Raw genomic sequence first — 20,541 nt, 5'->3', positions numbered from 1 at the left:
TTACATATTGGCAGTGAAAATGCCTCATAGTTGAATAGGAGCAAAGATTGAGCATATACTTTTAATCAGATTTAGTGAGATCAAGTATTCAGTTCATGTAACACCAAAGTTTACTGAATTGTGTAGATGGGTCATTTTTGTTTTTATTTCGGGAAAGGGGGAATATGTGATACCAGGTACTGTGGCATCTGGATTGCTACCATAGAAGCGTTGCGTAGCAAAGTGACCACAGTGCTGTCCCCTGAGAGCAGTGCTGTGTGTGCCATCATTAGTGCGTTAAGTTATAAAGAGTTCTGTGCAAGTTCAGATTCCTTTACTCAGTTGTGCTCTTCTTGGGAGTGCTATCTCTTGGGAAACTGCATAAAAGCTGGGTTTAGATCAAGTGTTGAGGCTTTTTTCTTTGACTTGCCAATACAGGGGATGTGATCAGTACAGCTACTCTGGATACTTGCACAATTTCATCATTCTRGCACAACTCTGTACAAATATAACTCTGTTCTGGACTAATGTCACTTTTATTTCAGTATCCACATGGGAGACTGATACTAGAATAGATGCAGCAGTCACCCATCTTTCTTATTTTGTTCTCTGTTACCCTTTCCACAGCATGCATGGGCAAAATCTGGAGTACAAAGAGGAAGACAAATAATTTTTAAACATGCCTTTTTATAAGTCATTATATTTAGGCACTGTTCAAAGCAGTATCATCCAAAGACAACTATTATGTTGACTTGGTATGCAAGCAAATGATTAATGTGGTTCACCAGTGATTTCTGAAGTATTATTTCATATTTCTTTGCTTATAAAGGGAATTCTCTTTCCAACATGGCAGCAGATGAGACTGAATAAGTCAGTATAGACAGTCTAAATTATAGCACTTAATGGTCTTCAGAAGTATTTAACTTGCAAGTTTTTATCATTAAAATCATTAAAAAGCCAATCCACATCAAAGTGATCTGTGGACTGTAAATCTAGCATTGGATAACTTGGTRATCCAATATCCATTTACATTTTTTTTWWWAWKKTWAARKWAWWAWWRRMMRKYYTKKKKKKTYMMYKKTTTYMMYKKTTTTTCCCTTCCATGCTYGCTATGGGTATAAGAATCATGTCAGCCTAACAGTTTTAACTGATGGAGCTTATTTCAGCACTCAGAACTGTTGTTAGRGAGGAAACTGCAAATGTATCATTTTCGTATGTATTTTGTGCAGGAGTAGAAGAGTAGAAAATGGATTTCAGAATTTACAGTGTGACAAAGTAYGTCTGTTGCAGAAGTTTCAAGACTCTAATGTGTTAGAAACCTGTCTAGTAGACAAAAGCAAAAAAAAATGCATGCACACAGATCTAACACTTGACATGCGGGTGTAGGAAGTCAGAAAGGTTTTTATGAATTCAAAGAAACATATTCAGATTGCTTGGTGATGCAGTGACCATAGTTTATAATGCTTTCACTTGCCTGAGCTTTTCTTCCTCAGTTTGTTCGACAGTGGGGAATTAGTATCTCATTAGTATTGGGGAATTAGTATCTCATTATTCTGTGTTTATATAAAAAGACACTGAGGATGTTTATCTGATATATCATTTCAGACTCGTGATTTCAAACCTTTTTAGGGCATTGCCAATAATAACAGTATTCTATCTATGTAGTGTGATGAAAACAGAGCATGAGATGCTTAAAGATACCTTATTCTTACTGTGATGTGTATATATATATATATATGGGATTATTCACACTTGACATGTATGCACAATATGGAATATGGATGTCTAAAATAGCATGCACTGGTGTTGCGGGTAAAATACCTGGATCAGATAAAGGTAGACTTACCCAGTATAAAGTTGAGAAGAACCTGCAGATTCATCAAAGCATGTGTATATTACCTCTTTATATATAAATACTTAAATGCTACTTATATATAGATTAATAATTAACAACAGGAAACTGCTGTAGATCAAAATCTTTTAGTAGTTCACAAGCAGTGAAARAAGTGATTAGAAAGTGGCTTCTTAAATGGGCTGTATGAAACAAGGTGATAGAGAGAGGTACAAATTTTAATGGAACAAAGCTATGTATGAAGCAAACCTCAAGAATACAAACAAGGAAGAAGGAGCAAGGCAGCTCTCTGAGACTTCTGAATGGTTTAAATTATTCTAAAATTTATGTAAAATTTGGGGAGGAGTTATTTCTCCTTCTCTTTTTTCTTCTACTTTGCATTTTGCTCTCTCTGATTTGTATTTGAATTTAAAAGAATTTTAACTCTTATTTTTACTCTGCTTGAAAGAAGCAGAGTAAGGTCACAAGACATTTTTAATAGAATTCTTTGAAGTGGTCAAAATTAGGGAAACAAAGTGACCTGGCTGGGATTTTCATCATAATTTGTGAGAATCTACTCTTTGGAGAATTCAGAAAGACCTTCAGTGTTGTGTTGAAACTTGTACGTTTTTAGATTAACACCACTGAATCCATGAGTTTGACTTCCTGGTGAAAATGATATATTACTTTAAAGATCAGTTCTGTTGTTACTCTGATTATGCAAGGCAAATGAGGCTCTTGTTTGTAACTAGTATTTCCTGAGATCTTTATCCCTAACCAGTAGGTGTTTGATGTGATTTTGCATCTGTGCTGAAGCAAGTGGAGTTCTATCCAGTTTTCCTGAATAGGAAAACTAGATAGGAAAACTGGATATTTCTTTCCATTTTTTTGAATGACAAGTTGACCGTGAGCCAGCAAGGTGCCCTTGTGGCCAAGAAAGCCAAYGGCATCCCGGGGTGCATTAGGAAGACTGTTGCCAGCAGGTGGAGGGAGGTGATCCTGCCCCTCTACTCAGCCCTGGGGAGGCCTCATCTCGAGTACTGTGTCCAGTTCTGGGCTCCCCAGGACAAGAGAGACATGAGGCTACTGAAGAGAGTCCAGTGTAGGGCTACGAGGATGATCAGAGGGCTGGAGCACCTGCCCTACGAGGAACGGCTGCGAGAGCTGGGCCTATTCARCCTGGGGAAGAGAAGACTGAGGGGGGATCTTATCAGTGCGTACAAGTACCTGAAGGGAGGGTGTCAAGGGGACGGGGCCAAACTCTTTTCAGTTGTCCCGTGGGACAGGACAAGAGGCAATGGGCAGAAGTTGAACCACAGGAAGTTCCGCCTGAATGTGAGGGGAATTTCTTCCCTGTGAGAGTGACGGAGCCCTGGCACAGGTTGCCCAGAGAGGTTGGGGAGTCTCCTTCTCTGGAGATCTTCAAGGCCCGCCTGGACGCAACCCTGTCTAACATGCTCTGGGTGACCCTGCTGAGCAGGGAGGTTGGACTAGATGCTCTCCAGAGGTCCCTTCCAACCTTACAGATTCTGTAATTCTGTGATTCCTGGAATAGTTGTTATTTTAGTATAGAAAAAGTCCTTGTTGTTTTCAACTGTAGAGCAGGTATTTGTTTGGAGAACTTCTTTCTATTTGTATTAACAGAGCATTATTGTTCTGTCAGAACAGTGATAGAAAGTAGTTTTGAAATTTTCTACCCAGGACTTTCTTAGAGAGCTGCTAACATGTGCATGATGGTTTCTGGAATTGTCAACTGAACCGGTTTAATTTCAAACATGTAGTCTTTCAGGAATCTCAAACCCATCTAAAATGTGTGCTTCCTTGAGCTGGGGAGACAGAGACACTGATCATGTGGCTTTATTGGGGTCTCACTGTGAATCCTCAATGTTCAGGACCAGAGTTTGGTCTCATTCACTTATAATCTTTTGGTCTTTCCTCTTAATGCTGGACGTTTCCACCTTTATATTGTTGAGAATAGGAGCTGTGTAGCTATATAAAACAGAAATTGGTTATGTCTTTGTCTCCGTTGCATTCTTCTAATTGCCTGGTGAATGTGGTGAAGAACTGTACTATTTCAGAAGGTGAGAATTTTGACCTTGTTGAATGCCTCAGGAAACCTGGCTATGTATAGGTTGCCATCTCGGCTGTTACAGTTTCCTGTTTTGCATTTCTGCCTGTTGCTGGCTTTGCAGTCTGGCCTACTTAATAATAGGCCCTTTATTATCCATGCTCCTATCAGTGTTAAGTGCTTCCACTTGGATGTAGTAGCCAAAGGAAAACTCTTTGTCTGTATTAACTTAAAAAGTTAAGGTAACTTAATCATAATTTTGGTAATGTGGAGTATTAGATTTCATCTGGGAAACACTGTAAATACATACAGCTTAAAAATCTGTAGTGTGGAATATTTTTGGATGAATGGGTATGAAATCAAATTTTTTCCCCCTCAAGGTTTCCATCTAGTTACCTAGAGCAGAAAACAGTGGTATCAGAGCAGGGCTGAAGCGCTTGCTAGACTGTTTGGTTATTCAGAGCCAGCTAGGGCAGATCTTTTTCCTCAGAGGAAGAGACAAGGATTGACAAGGATTGGAATGCCACAGAGACTGAAGTACTGATATCTGTGTGGACGAATGCTAAATCTTTGTCCTGGCTATCCTTTAAAATTAGAAGGGAGGCAGTTCCACAAGATGGAGAGGGCTCTATCTGACAGCTCTGCTCTTCTGAACCCCAGCCACACATTTCTTCGCCTGTTTTGGCTGGGTGAGTCTGGTACTCATCCTGCTCTGAGCTGATTCAACCGCTCTGGAGAATGTTTTTTATAGTTTTTGCCAGGTTAGGAAGAGGAATGGGCTGGCAGACCTGAGCAGAGGGGAAATGATGCCGGAGTAGCACAGCTGGCACAAGGGAACAGAGGAAGACCTTTTCTGTTTGGGTGGCAGCAAGCGTTAGAGCTGCTCATCTGCTAGTGGACCCATGACCTTACTGGCTGAAGGCAGCTATTGGAGGTAGCTGGTTATAAATAAGTGCTACAGTATTCCCAACTGAAGATTTTCTTGAAATGCTTCCTTGAAAAGGTCTAATTTACAGGGTTTTTTTCCCCAGATACTTATGTTGATGATTAGCCTGATGAGGTGATATTGCCAACAGCTACGTCAGTCACAAAGCCCCAGTGTAGTTATGTTGGCAGCAAAACTACAAAGATTAATGATATAGCTTATTTTATGGGGGGTAAGAGAGGAAGGAGCAGGAGGATTACTTAAGCTTTTCTGGTGCTATCTTGCTGGTATGAACTGCAGCTGTATTAGAAGAGGTTTTTATAGCTTAATATAACTATGAGCAAAAGGCATCTAGTACAGATTCTGTATAAGATGGGGCAAATGTTTTTTTCTCATAGGTGGAAAGACTGTCCTTTAAATTTAGCTTTTTGGTAATAGAAACGTTCTTTTCTACTTTAAAGTATGAAATAATTTGAAATACCACCAGACCAGCTGTTGTTAGCTACATTATCAAGAAACTAGAGAACAGCTAATTCTTAAATCCAAAAATATTCAAAAATATTCTGTAAAAATAGGCTGGCATTACCAGAAACCATTGCCAATGAAGAGAATTAGCAAAGGTGAAGATGATGCATGCTATAAACCAATGGACTATTTATTAGTTCCCGGGATTCTGCAGTGCTTCATAAGTCACTTTGAAATTTTTAGCTTTGAGTCCCCTTTTCTCGGAAGAAGGTTAGAAAATATTTGTCTTAACTGTGTACAGTAAATGTATTTTAAAATCTTCTTATTACTGCTAGCTTTTTAATCTCCTTAAATAAGTTTCTTGATTTCAATGAATAAATATCTACAAATCTAAACTCCTGTGGTGTTTTCCCTAGTTGCAGTGCCTAAGGGAGGTTCTTGCTGAATTCCTTCATAACTTTTTAGTGTTATGCCAAGGAACTATCCAGATGCTTGGGAATTGGATTATAACTTTTTTTCCTCAGCCTTGGCTACAGCAAACTTCGAAATTTTGTACTGTGCAGAAAACACTACGTGAGTATAACTGGCATAAAGACTGAAAGGCTGTTTACTATGGTTTACTGGCTAAGTGTTCCCTTTGCCCTCGTGCCTACTAGTCTGTCAGACATGATTCTTGTTTATGGTCAGATCTGATGGATCTCTTGTAGTTTGGAAAGTGGAATCAGGCAAGTAGGTGAAGATGTATGTCAGAGCCCTCTTGCCTGATACCTCCACTTTATTCTCTTGTGTTGCTCTTTTCAGTCACCTAACCAATTGTTTGCTGAAGGAATTACTGACAAGAGTGGGGTAGTAAATGTATGTCTTTGTCTTCCTGATGTGATGACACCTACCTCTTTACCATCATGTGTCCTTCAGAACTGGCTGAGGAGCTTCCTGCTTTAGCAGATTTTTCTCTGCCTGTTGTCYCCTAAGGGTTGCCCTAAAATCTGCTGTCAGAACTGTTCCTGTGAAGGTCCTGAAATGGTTTCAGCTAATGTAACCTGAGTTTCCAAGAACCTACAATTTAAAATTAATTTGCTTTATGTCGGCTGGAGAGAATTGAGGCGTGCTTCTGTGTGTGCCTGTGCTCATAGATTGGAGAGTGGTCATTTGGGGGAAAGAAAGAAACAGGCAGATTGGAGGAAAGTGGGCAGCTTGATAACTTAGAATTTGTGTTCATTGCCTCAGATTGGAGAAGACACAGAAGGAGACTTCCAGGAAATTTGAGAGGGTGAGTGTCCTGTTAGAAGAAACAGCAATCCAGTATGCTCTGTGAAGAAAATGAGTAAAATTGATGTTGATCAGTATAATGTGATTAGTGCTTGGCTCCYGGTCTCAGTCCTGGCACTCAGATACTGGTGATAGATGTGGTATTGGTTTTTCAGCACAAACAACATCATCACTGAAGCCGATGTCCATGTTGCTTTGGGAAAGATGCTTAGTGTCCATGCAGCGCTCGTGCTGCCTTACCAGGAGGGAAGGGGGCACAGGGCTGCGTCCACCACATATAATATGTCTTCCTGAGTGTCTGTGTCCTTCTGGAGATTCAACAAGGTACCAGCAGGCACCTGCTTCTCCTCTACCCTGCACTCCCATGTGTACATCTGTGAGGGGAGCAGTTTGAGACCTACACTGCAGGAACTGAGCTCTGCCAGCACCGGTGGCAGACTCCTGTGACTAATGTTGCATATTTCTGAATATAGGCAGGTTTCCCCCACACTTTGGCATAGTTTCTGGCCTTCCCCTGCTTAGGACACTAGGGCTGTCAGGCTTCCAGGCCAGCCAGCAGTCTGCATCGCTTGAGCCGAAAGGCTCATTATCTTGAGAACCTGGCAGCCTGGGAGCCCTAGCTTCAGCCCCAGAATTAAAGTCATCTAAATTCTCAGCTTAAAGACAAGGAGTCTGAAGTCTTTGTGCGCTTTCTTTGTGCGCTGGCTTTTAGCCTAGAAGTAAGTAGTCTTGGAGAACTGCAAGTCCTGGAAATTCATCCTGGCAGGCTTGCTTTGCAACTTACGCAGGGTTCGGAGTCCTTCTGTCCACTGGTCTGGGACAGCTATCACTGCTGTTCAGTAGAGATAGTGGAAAATTTGGGAAGCATTATGCCTGTTTTAGCCAGTCTGCTGCTGACCCTAGGGAATGTGTGTTGTTCAGGAAATACTGTGTTTTGGTGTCTCGGTGTAAGGTTACAGGATTCTGGGATGTTAGATTGGGCTTGGAAAATGATGGTGGAATGAATAGTGAGTTTCCTGAATTCCATATGTAGAATCATGTAAGGCTCTGTTAGTAAAAAAGCTCACAGATAAAGAAAGGATGCTTAGTGATTATGTGACTTGATTGCTCTTCCAAAAGCATAGACAAAGCTTACAGATAACCGKGGATCAGATAAACAGATTGCAGTCATTTTCTCTATCTATCAGTTCTTATCTGTTGATTGACACCTTTGTACAAAATCCTGCAAAGCCTTGATCTCAGAAATACGTGAAAGCAGTTCGACATGATATTCTGCAGATACTCTGACTGTGGGGTGATGACTGCTGTTTTTGCTTCATTCTGCAGTTTTCTGGATCTCTTCAAATCCTCAAATACAGGGACGCCCTCATTTTGTGCTTTTAAAAAGCGGGATGTGGGCTGGGGCCTCTGGATCTGTGCTCTATCATTCCTGGTTGGCAATAGTTAGGTGGCACTTTTATTTGCCTGAGATCAGTGCAATAGCACTGGCACATGCCCAGGTCTCAGCCCGAACGCCTCACCCTCAGGCTTCTTGCTGAGATAGTGATAGGGCTCTTGCTCAGGACAAGCTGCTTCTAGCTGAGTCGTTTGTCCTCTGTCTCTGTGTATTACTTGGGGTAATGGCACATGCTCTCATGTAGCTGTATTGGAGTGGTCCTACTAGCAAGCATTTTTGTGCTTGTGGTTGCTGCTGTGGCTTTCTTCATCTAATAATACTTGCCAATATTACAGAAAGCCAGTAGTTTTCAGAGTGGTGTTCTCCGCTTGAGCACGGGAGAAACTAAGGCTTCAAGTGAGAAAGCATCTTGCCCAAAGTTATGCAGAAGGAAATAGGAGTTGTGTTTGCTGAGCTGCACCTCAGCAGTCTCTGTGACCTCTTCCGCTGGCGAGCTTTTATGGGCTTAGTTATGTCAGGAAAAAATTTCAGTGATAACAAATTTAGTGACAGTCACTAGACTCATTTGGAGTGAATTGCTCCTAAGGTTGGAGCTGTTTGATTTCATCCGTGAACTGAGATTCCCGTGGAAGCTTATTGGCCTGGCTGCTGATGGAGGTGATGCCTGATATTTTTCATCTCAGGCGTGCTTACCAGTTTAGGAGGAAAGCTAGTGCTGCTAAAGCTTGGTCTTCAGTTTAACCACAATTGCTACTTTGGTTTAATTAATTAGTAATTATCTTGATCAAAACGTTTGTAAAAAATAGAGACTTAATGTAAATGCCTTCATATTTCTGTGTCAGTAACTTTATTCACGTGTATAATGTTTTTCTTATATTAATGGAGTTGCAGCCGTACTAGGATTATATTGGTGTGTGGTTGAAGACAGTTCAAGTTTTTCAGGGAGACAGGCTCAGACTTGTAATTCATGTGTCACTAAAGGCTTCTAGTAATCTGGATCTGTATTTGTTGGTGTATTTTAAAGACAAACTGAAAGCTTCCTGGCTTGATTTCAGGTGGATCCCTGTAAAAACATATTTGCTTGTAAATCTCTATTCTTAAAGTTTCTCATCTTCTGTATAAGCTAAAGAGGCGTTTCTAACCTTGGTGATCTTGGTCTCTTCTGCTTATAAAGGGTCTGGCAAATTCAGGTGCCTTGAGAAGTACCAAGGAGCATTTGGTGCAACGTGATAGTGCAGCTGCTGCTCACTGACTGTCTGGGGGACCAGGAACAACCWGGGTTTTGTGTCATGTGGGACTCCAGTCCTGGTTTTCAGAAGATCACTAATGGCATCCAGTGATTAAACAGTGTTTCATTGGAGGGTGGAAATCTGGCAGATCTTTATGTTTGTTTCTGGGTTGTATAAACTTGGCTTGTGAAGCGATATTATCTTTAAACACTTTCTCTGTCCGGAATGATAGGTTGTGATTTAGTTGTGAATTGCAGGACATTTCACAAAAGTTAGTGCAGATCTTCCTGCTGCATTTTGTCTTTTTAAAGATGTGATGACTATATGGTGTTTTGAAAGTCATTTAAAGACAAACCCTTCCCCCCATGATTTCACAAATTAGGCAAAAGGGAGGAAAAGTAGAGTAATCATTTTCAAAAAACAAAGTGTGCCTCTATCAGTATGCACCTAGTTATGTTTTTATAGTGGCAAGTTGAAGAAGCTATTTTTATTTCAAGTGTGTAAATGGTAGATGGGGGACTAATCTGTGAAAAAAGAAATTAACAACCTTCCTTTTTGTTTTGCTTTTCATCAGTTTGTTCTGATTTACCAAGGTTTAACATAATGACACTTTTATTCATGAAAAAATAAAATTTTTCCCCCTCAATTTTTTTGTCTCTTGCTTTGGTGAAACATTCAGCTTTTAAACTGAGGAGCTTGAGCTGTAATTTAACATCTTCACTTAGTCTCTGATAAATGAGGTCTGGGTCATAGTCCTTAGAAGTGGTTTAATGCAGCTGATGTAACTGTATCAGTGTAAGCTCTTAGTGAAATGAATCATTAGTAGGAACAGTGGCTTGTATCAACTGAGCTTCACTGTTTTGCATGTGGTGTGGTTCCCGCCTTAAAATACTGTGTTGTAAGAGTACCCTAGAATGGGCCAGCAAATGCGTTCCTAATTCCATGCAGTCTGTGCTAATGTGTCGTTCTGTAATGAAAGATAAAGCACATCTTGCATTTTATGAGCTTAACTCAGAAATCTTGATACCTAAGTGATCATGGGCATTTTTCTTCCTTAAAACCTTAAAGGATTTCTTTATGTTACAAATGCATGTTTTAATTTAATTACTTCAAAAAAAAATTATGAAAGTGACATGTTAACAAATTCCTCTTGCCTCACCTGTGAAGGAAGCTCCTCCCGTCCTACSCGGATGAATTAGAGGGAAATGATTTTTTCAGCTGATAAAAAGAAATAAAATTCCATGCCCTTCCCAAAGGAGGAATTCAACAATTGGACAAGTGGCGTGGGACCATGTGTTGGTTTGTAAAAGGATATAGTTTGTAAAGATGTTTCCTTTGATGCCTGTGATGAATATGGATGTATTTCCGTTGGAGAGGGTTTTGATTAAATTATGCAATTAGAGCTGACCAGACAGATCTAAATATAGGAAGAGGTTTCGGTTATCCTGCCTTTGTGCGTATTAACACACCCACACAGATGTGTGTTTGTCACTGTTGTAAACAACACCTGTTTTCTAAAGACAGTTCAAAAAGTCAGGAAAGGGAATGATCTTTGTGGAAAAAAAATTACACAGGACTGTTGTGATGAAAGGGGGAAAAACTGTTCTCTCAGCTTTTTGATGCTTTAGGAAAGGACTTGAACTTACCACAGCTGACCTAGCTATTGAAGTATCTTTGTGGCTATCCTAACTTTCCAAAGCTGATGGGCAATGTGACAGACTGGCCAGCCAGCTCTTCTGCTTTGCCTGGACTTGGCCTGCGTCAGCTGAGGATGCCGACTTCTTGCCTGCTCCTGTGCTCCTTCGGGAGTTAGGTACCCCTCAATATGAGTGGATGAATCTGCCCCAAAGATGCACAAAGATTACCCTCTGTGAGGGCTAGTAATTCATTCTGCCTGCTGCCATCCATTTGCAATTTTTTTTTCTTTTGGATGTTTGGCTTTATTTCTCGGCTTTTTTTAAGTCATTCATCTTGGAGAGAGTGTGAAAAATGAAGAATCTCCTCTTCTATGGCATTTCAGACAAAACTTATGAACGTTGTCTTGGGATGAGAGAATATTGTAGTTCACAGCATTGTTTTCATCCTTAGATTATGTAAATGCATTTCATAATTTTGTAATCCCGTTTATATAAAAAATTTTACACTTCCTTCATTACATAAGTTAAAATATTAAATTGTGGTTTTGGAGAATTTTTTTTTTTTTATCAAACATCGGGTTCAATCCAACTGCTTGCTGACGTGAAAAGGGGATCTTAAGGGATTTGCTCACACTGAGGGTATTGTTTGGTGCATCTACTTGTACTAGCYTTGGCGTGTGCCAGATTTAGTCAGCTTGCTCTCCAAAGAATAAACTTTAGTTAGTTTAGAGTTAGTTCTTTTTCTGTTGTCTTGGCAAGTTGAATCAGCTCAGGAGACCAATAGGCATTAAAGGAAGAAGATGAGGATGTGCGACTTCGTAGAGTCTTATGTGCATCTGAAAACAGCAATGAGTAAAACTGAGCGGTGCAAACTAGAAATTTACCATTGTTTTTAACCATGGTTAAAACTGCATAGTTCAAGGATTTGATGACCATTTAGAGACCATATGTGTTAGTGTTGCTTGTAAGCAGGGAGGAATAGTGCTTTAAGTAGGTGCAGAAAAGCTTCTGGCAAGAGGTACTATTCAAATTTGTGATTCAGATGTACAGTTTTTAGTATGTCAGAAGAACAGTTACACAGGGCAGTATCTGGCTTTGGGAGGTGAAGAAATGTTCTTAACTATGCAAAAAAGATTAGTTTAGTTGTTGAAAAACCTCTATTAAAATGGGAAGAGAGGCCTTTACTGAGTTCTTTAACATTTCATGCAATTGTGTTATTACTTACAAAGACTTTCATGCCAATTTAGCTTGATGATAACACAGCTAGCAGTTACTAATGTATATAGAAAGCAGGTATTATACAGTAACTTCAATTTGGGAAGGTAAGATTTCTAGAAACCTAGAAAACCTGTAAGGACTTAATATTGCTTTGCTGTTGTAATAGCAACACTCACTGCTTTAAGGGCATGATTCAGTGACTTGTCTGCTGGAGCCTGGGGGAATAGGGGGAATGGAAGAAAARCTGTGGTTCATCACAGAAACCAGACAGACGTTTTGTACTTGGTTTGAAGCATGGTGAGCATTGGCAGAGAGCTGGCGGCTATTGGTAGTATAAGGTTATTTCTCTCTGTTTCTTAGTAACTGAGCAGTGGGGGATTTATTTTATTTTTTTTTATTTTTTTTTATTTTTATTTTTTTTCCCTCCCATCAATCAAGCATACATTGGCCCTACCATTTCATTTTGAGTGAGCAGTGATTTTGCTTTTTGGGGCTCAGGTCACATTCAGAACTTAAAAAATTGACTTAGTTCATTTAACAAGTTCGAAGCTGTGCAAGTCCTCCTTCTGAAAGCAAATGTTTTTGTTAAGAACTACCATACTCTACTGGGAACTGCTGGATAATACTTGCCAGAAATGTTAGGAACTTTTGCTGTAGTTAGTAGGGCTCCAATCAACAGCTGCTTTTACATGAGCCTTCCTTTTATGTTCTCTTAACTTCTGCTGAATTAAAGGGTATGTGTTGGTATCTAAAAGAATTATCTCTATGGTTGAGCAATGATATAAAAAGGAGACTTTCTTTTTAGGACAATCCTTCATTCAAATACAGCAACCACTTGTYCTAGAGGAGGTTTCTCAGATGTGATGCTTTGGTTGGTGTCTGGCTCTCAGGAACCAAGCCAGAAGCTACTTCATAGAACAGGCTGGGAATAATKATTGTCATTTTCAGAAATAAAGAGGAAAGTCAAGTCAGAGTCTGTATAAAGAGCCTCTCTGATGAGTTTTGCAGCAGTTTCAATTGAAAGTTGCTTCCTTCTTGTGTGTATATTGTAATGCTACTGAGGTATATACAAGGTTTCCATGCATTCTTCCAAGATGACCCAGATCTGATCTTCTAAGAAGGTGCAAAGAATGAACTCTGATAAAAACAGAGTAGTGCAGCAGTAGACTTCACACATCTGTCTTTACATGTCATGTTTTGGGAAGAAGAAAAAACAAAACTTCCTGCTACTTATGCCAAAAATAGGGAGATAGATACTAAGTTACTGCAAAATCTATTATAGCACATTCTAGCATTGCAAATGATTGGACTACATGCTTTTTAGTAATAATGCGTGGAAATAGCTCTTGCTATTGTTTCTAAGCCAAAAATATGAGGTTTTTTTTTTAAGGTCTAACTATTGTACTGAGGGAAAGATTATTTGGTGAACAGATGAATGTCTTTCAGAGAAGGTAAATTTATAAAGTGTTTTTGAAGAAGCAAGGTAAAATCTCTCTGCTTGCTATCTCTTTATATGTCARTAACAAATGGGCACTGAGAAGGAGGTATATTGACTAGTTTTTTTAAATCCATTCATTCTTATTTTATTCAAAGACCAAATTTCTCTGTTAAGAATTGTATAGATTCCCTTCGCTACYGTTCTTGGCCATTTTTATGCCTGACTGTGCTGAGCATATATTAAGAATATTTAATGAAATGCTTTTTGCCTGCATCCTTGAGCCTGCAATACAAATAATAAAGTTGGTAGAATAGTCAGAGCTGCTTCTTGTTTGCCTGCATCTTGGGCTAGGAGATGTTTCACCTCCCCCATGGGAGGCTGTCGTTTGCTTGTCCTAACCCTTTCTCCACCCACTAAAAACCATCACTTACGCAAAGTGGGAGAGTTTCCTATGGCATGTCTGGTGGGAATTAGAACACAGGCTCGTTGAATATTTTACTATCTGCTGAGACAGGACAACTCTCTCTTCGTTGAGGGCTGGAAACTTCACTTGTAGACATTTTGCCTAAGTAAGTTTCCTCAAATACAAGGCAAGCTAAGCGGCTATTTATATAGTACTCCTTAAAAAAAAAAAAAAAGCAAGCTTGCAAACTACATGTATGTTTGTCTATCCGTCCAAAGATTGCCCAACAGATAGCAGCCATGAAGGAGGACAAATAAAGGAGCAGTGGTATTTAAAAGAAGTTTGTTGATTCCAACTCATCCGTCAGCAGACAGAATGCGTAATGAAAGGTGCATGGTTTTCTTGATGTGTAAAGAGTGGWTGATAAGTGGGTAGCAATTCAATTTCCTTTAACCTGATTCCAGGCTGCCTTTGGAGAGTGTCCCCTCGTTTGGCAGGGGTTTCTGTTTTACCCATAGCTTGTGAATAAACATACCCTTGCAGGGCTGGTGGCCACTCAGCTGTTGGAAATGCTAACCCCTGTTTTCCCAGAAGGGCACGTGGATTTGAGGAAGAGAGACTGAGCCGGTGTCATCTGCTGACTTGTGGCTTTATCTTTATTTTGCCCTTCCAACTGATAAGACCACTTTGTGCAAAAGTAATACAGGAAATGAGGCAGTGCAAAAACCAAAAATGGCAGAAAGGGAAAACCAAATGTCCTGGCGAAAGCTCAGGACTGTGGACATACTTTCTCATTCTTGGAAACAAAAATGCCACCTATACTTTTTTTTATTATTATTTTCAGTTTAATACTGACATTAAAATTTGGTGTAAGAGTAGTATACAGCAGCCTGTGTTTGTTTTTGTTTATTTTTTTTGTTTTTGTTTATTTTTTTTACTTTTTTTTCTTTTTTTCTTTTTGCTTTACCTCGTTTTACTTTGCCTTGTGGCTTGTTCAGGGCTTGGAGTATGCTAAAATTTATTCAAACAGGCTATACTTCAGCACAGTCCCTGAATTGTAGCTTAGTGGCAGGCTGGACAGTGCTGGTATTTGCAGCTGCTGAACTGCATTAAATTCAAGTATATCTACAAGTACCTGATATACCCCCCCCACCATATATTTCTTGCTACAGTTGTTGCCAGAGAGATGCCAGCTGTTAAGATACTACCTTGGCTGGTGACCATAAAGCATACTTYGGAACACATGTTTATGGGTATGGAAAATGTATGTGTGCTACAGGGTTTGATCAATACTAAGAACTTCTGAAAAATCTGTTCCTATGGTTGGAGTATTGGTAGCTACATCTGAATGTCATCTCAATCTTTGCCTAGCATGTGAGGATTATATCTCCAGGCACAGCTGTAAATGTACAGATTGAATACACAGGATTTTTTCTTTCCATGGCAAGTAGAATTTGACTTTTTTTTTTTTTTTTTTTTTTTTTTTTAAGCAGCTTGGTGGATTTGGTTCAAGCCTAGATAGAATCTTGTCTGTGTGTGTTACCAATGTTAAAATAAGTTCCTTGGATCTAGATTCAAACTTATAACCTCTTTTATTAGAACTTCATCAAATATTCTAAATATTTTGGTTTTAATTTTAATGGGTGTGAACTTGAAAGCAGATTTGATTACTTGTAAGTGTACCATGTGGGTGGAAACTTTCATCTTTTATATGAAAGATAAATATGTATTCAGAATATTGAGTATATATTGATTATACATGAGTTGCAAATGTTACTTACAAGCACTTCTGAAGCACATGTACAGGGCATCTGATAATAGGGTTCTTAAATTAGGGCAGCATTTTAATAGAGCACTTTACAATGCATGTAAGGATAAAATATATCTATCTCGAGTGCAGTCAGTGACAGTAATGGAGTTTCAGTTCATTTAGTAGYACAGCACATGCCCAGGTAACAAAATAAATTCTTAAATTTGCCCCAGGGTCATGCAAATCTTCTATTGCGTTGGCATTATTATTTCAAATAGAATTCTTAGCATAAAAAGAATGGAGAGTACCAGTACTAAGTGCAGGTAGACATGATCTCTGTTTCAGTTCATAATCATTATTCACATAAATGTAGTTTATGCATCCAGCCTAATAAAACTGAGCCTTTGTAATTAGTTTTTAGTGATAGATTAATTTGAATCAAGTGGATTGTTTTCAGCTGAAAATACTCTGAGGATATTGGTACACTTTGTAAACATTAAAATTGATGACAGTYTGTTGAAGTTCTCAAGAGGGTAAATATTCCATAGCATCTGCAATCTTGAGATTTGCAATTAGTGCATTTTTTGTGTAAATAWTATAATTGAATTGAATTTTTTAGTACAAATATAAAATTCTATCTAGCACATTGGACATACTGACACTCTATTTTGTATGTGTATGGTGGTTTTGTTTTATTTTGGTTTTGTCTCTCTGATGGTAACAAAAACGGTCTTATCCTTTTCCCCTTTTCCCTTCCTCTGCAACCTGTTGCTGTCTCCTCCAGGATATATTTCCTGTCTGTCTTCGCACTCTGTTTCAAAAGTGGTGGTTTAGTGCTCTTCATTTCTTTTTTTTCCAGCCCTTCCAGTCCTGGATCCCACTTCCCCAGGCAGATGCAAGCTTTTTGCCTGGTCCCAGCATGRACAAATGTGAAGCTTGCTGCTCATGGGTCCTCTGCTCCACATTCCCAGTTTGAGGACCACTTACCAGAACTTCTTCCTCCTTCCTACTCCTTTCTGTGTTCTTGCGTACCTCTGGCAGGCATTGCAAGCTGAAGGGTCAGGATGCAATGGCTGAAATGAATTCAAGACATCTTTCCTTCAGTCTGCTTATGAGTGGCAGTGGTGGCATCTGACAGAGTTTTGCTTTCTTTTGTGACCTGAGTGAGAGAAAAGATCTTTCTAGTTTACTTTTTTTCTTTTGCTTGGTGTTTGAAGCTCAAAGTAACTCAGAGGTGTAGCTGAACTATTTTTGTTTCAGGTTGTGATGTGCACACTCCAGTGCAGTAATTTACTAGCTGTATCACTTGCAGTTTGCAAAGAGGAGGATAGCAGRATGCTGTTGGGGTGTATTGTTTCAAGCTGCTATATAAAACCAACAAAAGCCGCCAGTCTTGTGGTGGTTCCTTGGAACACTTTTCTGTGTAAGGTTCCTACATTTGATTGAGAATGGGGAGCACCCTTCACACTTACTAATGAGAGATGAACTCTGACTGGCTGGCTTGGGCCATTATTAATGTTATCTAAATTTCTAATAGAGAAMTTTAACCCTTTTGTTGAGTATGTGCAGGAATACTGCCATGTCTTTTGTGTATTTGGGGTTTCCTTTTTATATTGAGCACCTCGTGGCTCTAACTGAGGCCATGCTGGGCACTGAGCAGAAGCATCAGTTGAAGTTGACAGTTCTCCAGTTGCTGTCTCCCTTGCTGTGTGGCACAAAAATCACTGAGGGCACGCAGCAAATTGGAAGAAGGGAACTGAGCTGATGGGAAATTGTGCTTTTTAACTCGGTTCTCAACCCCCCCTACTTTTTTCTTTGTGTTTATGCTGGTCATTTTTTCTCCAAGGTGATTGTATCATTTATTCTGCACTGTTATAGTGGTGGGAATATGCAAGCTTCATCAGGCCAGGTTAAATTAAAGTCTTTGTTAGGCTGTTCCTTGAGTCCAGTTCTGGAGGTTGTCAACACTGATGTTGTTGTTGTTTTCTCTGTCACTCCACCATTGCTGGAGGTTATGTTTAACTGTTTCCAGTTAATTTAAAAAGTAAAATCTCTTCAGTTAATTTAAAAAGTAAAATCTCTTTTCTTCTCATTCTGGTATTCTCCTGTAGGTTGTGACCAGGGACGGTAAAGAATGAGAAGGTCGCTTCTATCGAGGGGGAATGTCAGCATCGTCGTCTTGGGACATGAGGATTGAAAAGTTAAAAGAAACAGAATTATTTGAGACAAACTGCTTTTAACTACTGTTACAATCTGCTGTATCCTRTTTGTGGTGTGGAACAACAGGACAGTCTATTCTGCCTGGTCTGTGGTCTCCAGTGTGACCAAGAGGGGTCACCATGAACGTGACAAGTTTATTTTCCTTTACCAGCCCAGCAGTGAAGAGGCTGTTGGGATGGAAGCAGGGGGATGAAGAAGAAAAATGGGCAGAGAAAGCTGTTGATGCATTAGTGAAAAAACTAAAGAAGAAAAAGGGTGCTATGGAAGAGCTGGAAAAAGCATTAAGCTGTCCTGGTCAGCCCAGCAACTGTGTCACAATTCCTCGTTCTTTGGATGGCAGGCTACAGGTTTCACACCGGAAAGGGCTACCACATGTAATTTACTGCAGAGTGTGGCGCTGGCCAGACCTGCAGAGCCATCATGAACTGAAACCACTGGAGTGCTGTGAGTTTCCCTTTGGTTCAAAACAGAAGGAGGTTTGCATCAATCCCTACCACTACAAGCGAGTAGAGAGTCCTGGTAGGTGCTTCCTTGTTTGTACCTTTATACCTTATCTGAACACTGCCAAGTATGGCAATTAATCATGTGACTCATCAGCTTAAATAAGCAAAAGTGGCTGTTTGCACATACCAGATACTTCCTCTTTGATTTATCTGGATGTAAGCATTAATTAGCAGTTGTACCTTTCACATGATGAATGTTTCACTTGTGTAGATACGTTTTATCGCAATTCAGAGGAATAATCTTAGCATGATCCTCACATTGCTGGGCATGGTATCACCTGGTTCTGTTGGTGATAGCTGTTTCTCAAATTTATTTATTTATTTATTTACTGAAGTGTGTGGGTCAGCGAATCTGTATGGAATATTGCAAACTAATGTGAAAGACTACTGTAGTACATACATTAAAATAATTCTGACATAGTGTGTTTTTTTAATTATTATTATTATTTCCAAAGAGATTACTCTCACTTCTATCACTTTGGTTTCTTCATTCTCCAGAAGATAAATATTGTCTTTAAGATCTCGCACAGATTATGCTCTCGGAAGCAAATGTGATTTTAGACAGCAGAAGGTACCCCTCAACATAAAACTTTGATAGTAATGTTTTGTTGTTTGTGAAGTTTTACTTTCAGATGTTCTGTAATTGTAGTTTGCTTATACTTCCTCATTTTTAAGTTAAAATGATTATCTGTCTCCTCTTCAAAGGCTTGTTAATGACAAGCCCCTTTTTAACAGAGTATTTCCATGGACTAAGACAAAGTATACTTGAATATATCTACATAAGTCTGCAGCTACTTGTGAGGCTGCTACCTGTGAGTCTGCATATTACAGGAGTGGGTGGACTTCCCTGATTTAATTTTGGGAGGTCCATCTGTGTTAGACATTTACAAACAGTGTGGCGGTCTCTGCAGGGTAGCACAGATAGTTTGAGAACTGCTGTGGAAATAATGGATTAAATGATAAGATTGTTGTCCTGKAAAAGGGAATTGCATTTGTCTTAAATCTGTAACATGTAAGGCATATCCAGATGCCAAACATTTCCCTTTGGTATGTTAGTGTTAATTTGAAAGTCATTTGAATGGCAAAGTTGAGACTATAAAGTGTGTATTTGTGCAGCAGAAGGTTAAAAAATTGAACCCTCTGCAYTGGAAAAACAGCTTTAAAAAAATTTTACTGATTTCATGATGAGCAGAAGGGAGATAGTAAARTAAATAGTTGTGTCTTTGTACTGCAAGCTTTCTGCATGTGCCTGTGCTGATTGCTTGCATTCAGTATTCCAATATACTGAAGATTAAGATTCCTGAAAAGCATCTAGTTCAGTGAGCCTGAGCAACAGACCTACTTTGCTGTTATTGTTAAGGCAAAATGACCTGTTCTAACTYATTTTGCCTTTGTCTTGGAAACAAGTATTGAGTTTGAGAACATTCTCATTTAGACTTTATATCGTATTTAAAAATACATATTTAGAAATGTTATGTCACTTCAGTGAGATAAGCAAGATAAAAAATAGAATCAAACTTTCTAAGSTGTATAACTAAAATGTATGGTTTGGCTGAGTACTGTGAAGTAGTTGAAGTGGTTGCAAAGATGTTCGTTGGATGTTATGTCATCTCATAGGCTGTGTATTCAGGAAGCAAAGCTAAACATTATTAACTGTGAGCCTGAATTCTGGATTGCTCTTTAAAGTGCTTCTGGAGAAGATAAAAATCTCTAGAGCGGTGTAGCTACAGAATTTTTGCTGGGGGTGGGGAGAAAGGAACTTAACTGATTTGAAGATGGTAGAAATAAAAGACCTCCCTTTCACCTAAAGAGTACCCTTTCCTGGGGAACAAGCAGATATTTGTCATCTGTTTAATACACAACTTGGACAGTTTTCCTGCAAGTGTTAGGACAGTTCAATAGAGCTGAGAAAAGTGTTTAGTCATTCACAAGGTCAATGTGCTGCTCTAACCAGTTAAAACATCCTGGAGGGAACTGTGGAGYAGGAGGTAGCTTTTGCTGCTCTTCAGATGCTCTGTTAAATCGTGGTATGGAGGTATAAAGTTATGTGCATGTTGAAGTTATRTCTTAAGGATTTTTAAATCTCGAAGTGCGAGAACAGGGTTGAATCCCACTGTGTTTTTACTGAGGTCTCTGGCTAGGTACGTAAAGGACAGATTTGTACTTAATCAACCGTAGGTTTGCCGTTGTTTTGAGGGATATTGTGTGGA

The 20,541-nt window shown here is 39.4% G+C and overlaps 1 protein-coding gene across 6 annotated transcripts in view; it reads left to right on the top strand.

Annotated features, from left to right (window-relative positions):
- SMAD1 (SMAD family member 1) overlaps positions 1–20,541 on the top strand; it is a 48,921-nt gene that overhangs the window by 4,862 nt on the left and 23,518 nt on the right. For 4 of the 6 annotated variants that reach the window (XM_085313188.1, XM_085313193.1, XM_085313189.1 and 1 more), the window contains one exon: positions 17,720–18,347. In XM_085313188.1, coding sequence (XP_085169314.1) covers positions 17,948–18,347 — 400 coding nt within the window. In that variant the 5' untranslated portion in view covers positions 17,720–17,947. Of the gene's footprint in view, positions 1–13,407; positions 13,469–17,719; positions 18,348–20,541 lie in introns of all 6 variants that reach the window. The other 2 variants (XM_085313192.1, XM_085313191.1) reach the window with 1 other exon arrangement.

This window comes from Rhea americana, unplaced genomic scaffold (genome assembly GCF_003343005.1).
Source record: "Rhea americana isolate MKP2758 unplaced genomic scaffold, rheAme1 scaffold_38, whole genome shotgun sequence".
Classification (NCBI taxonomy): domain Eukaryota; kingdom Metazoa; phylum Chordata; class Aves; order Rheiformes; family Rheidae; genus Rhea; species Rhea americana.
This window is presented reverse-complemented; position numbering and strand designations above follow the sequence as displayed.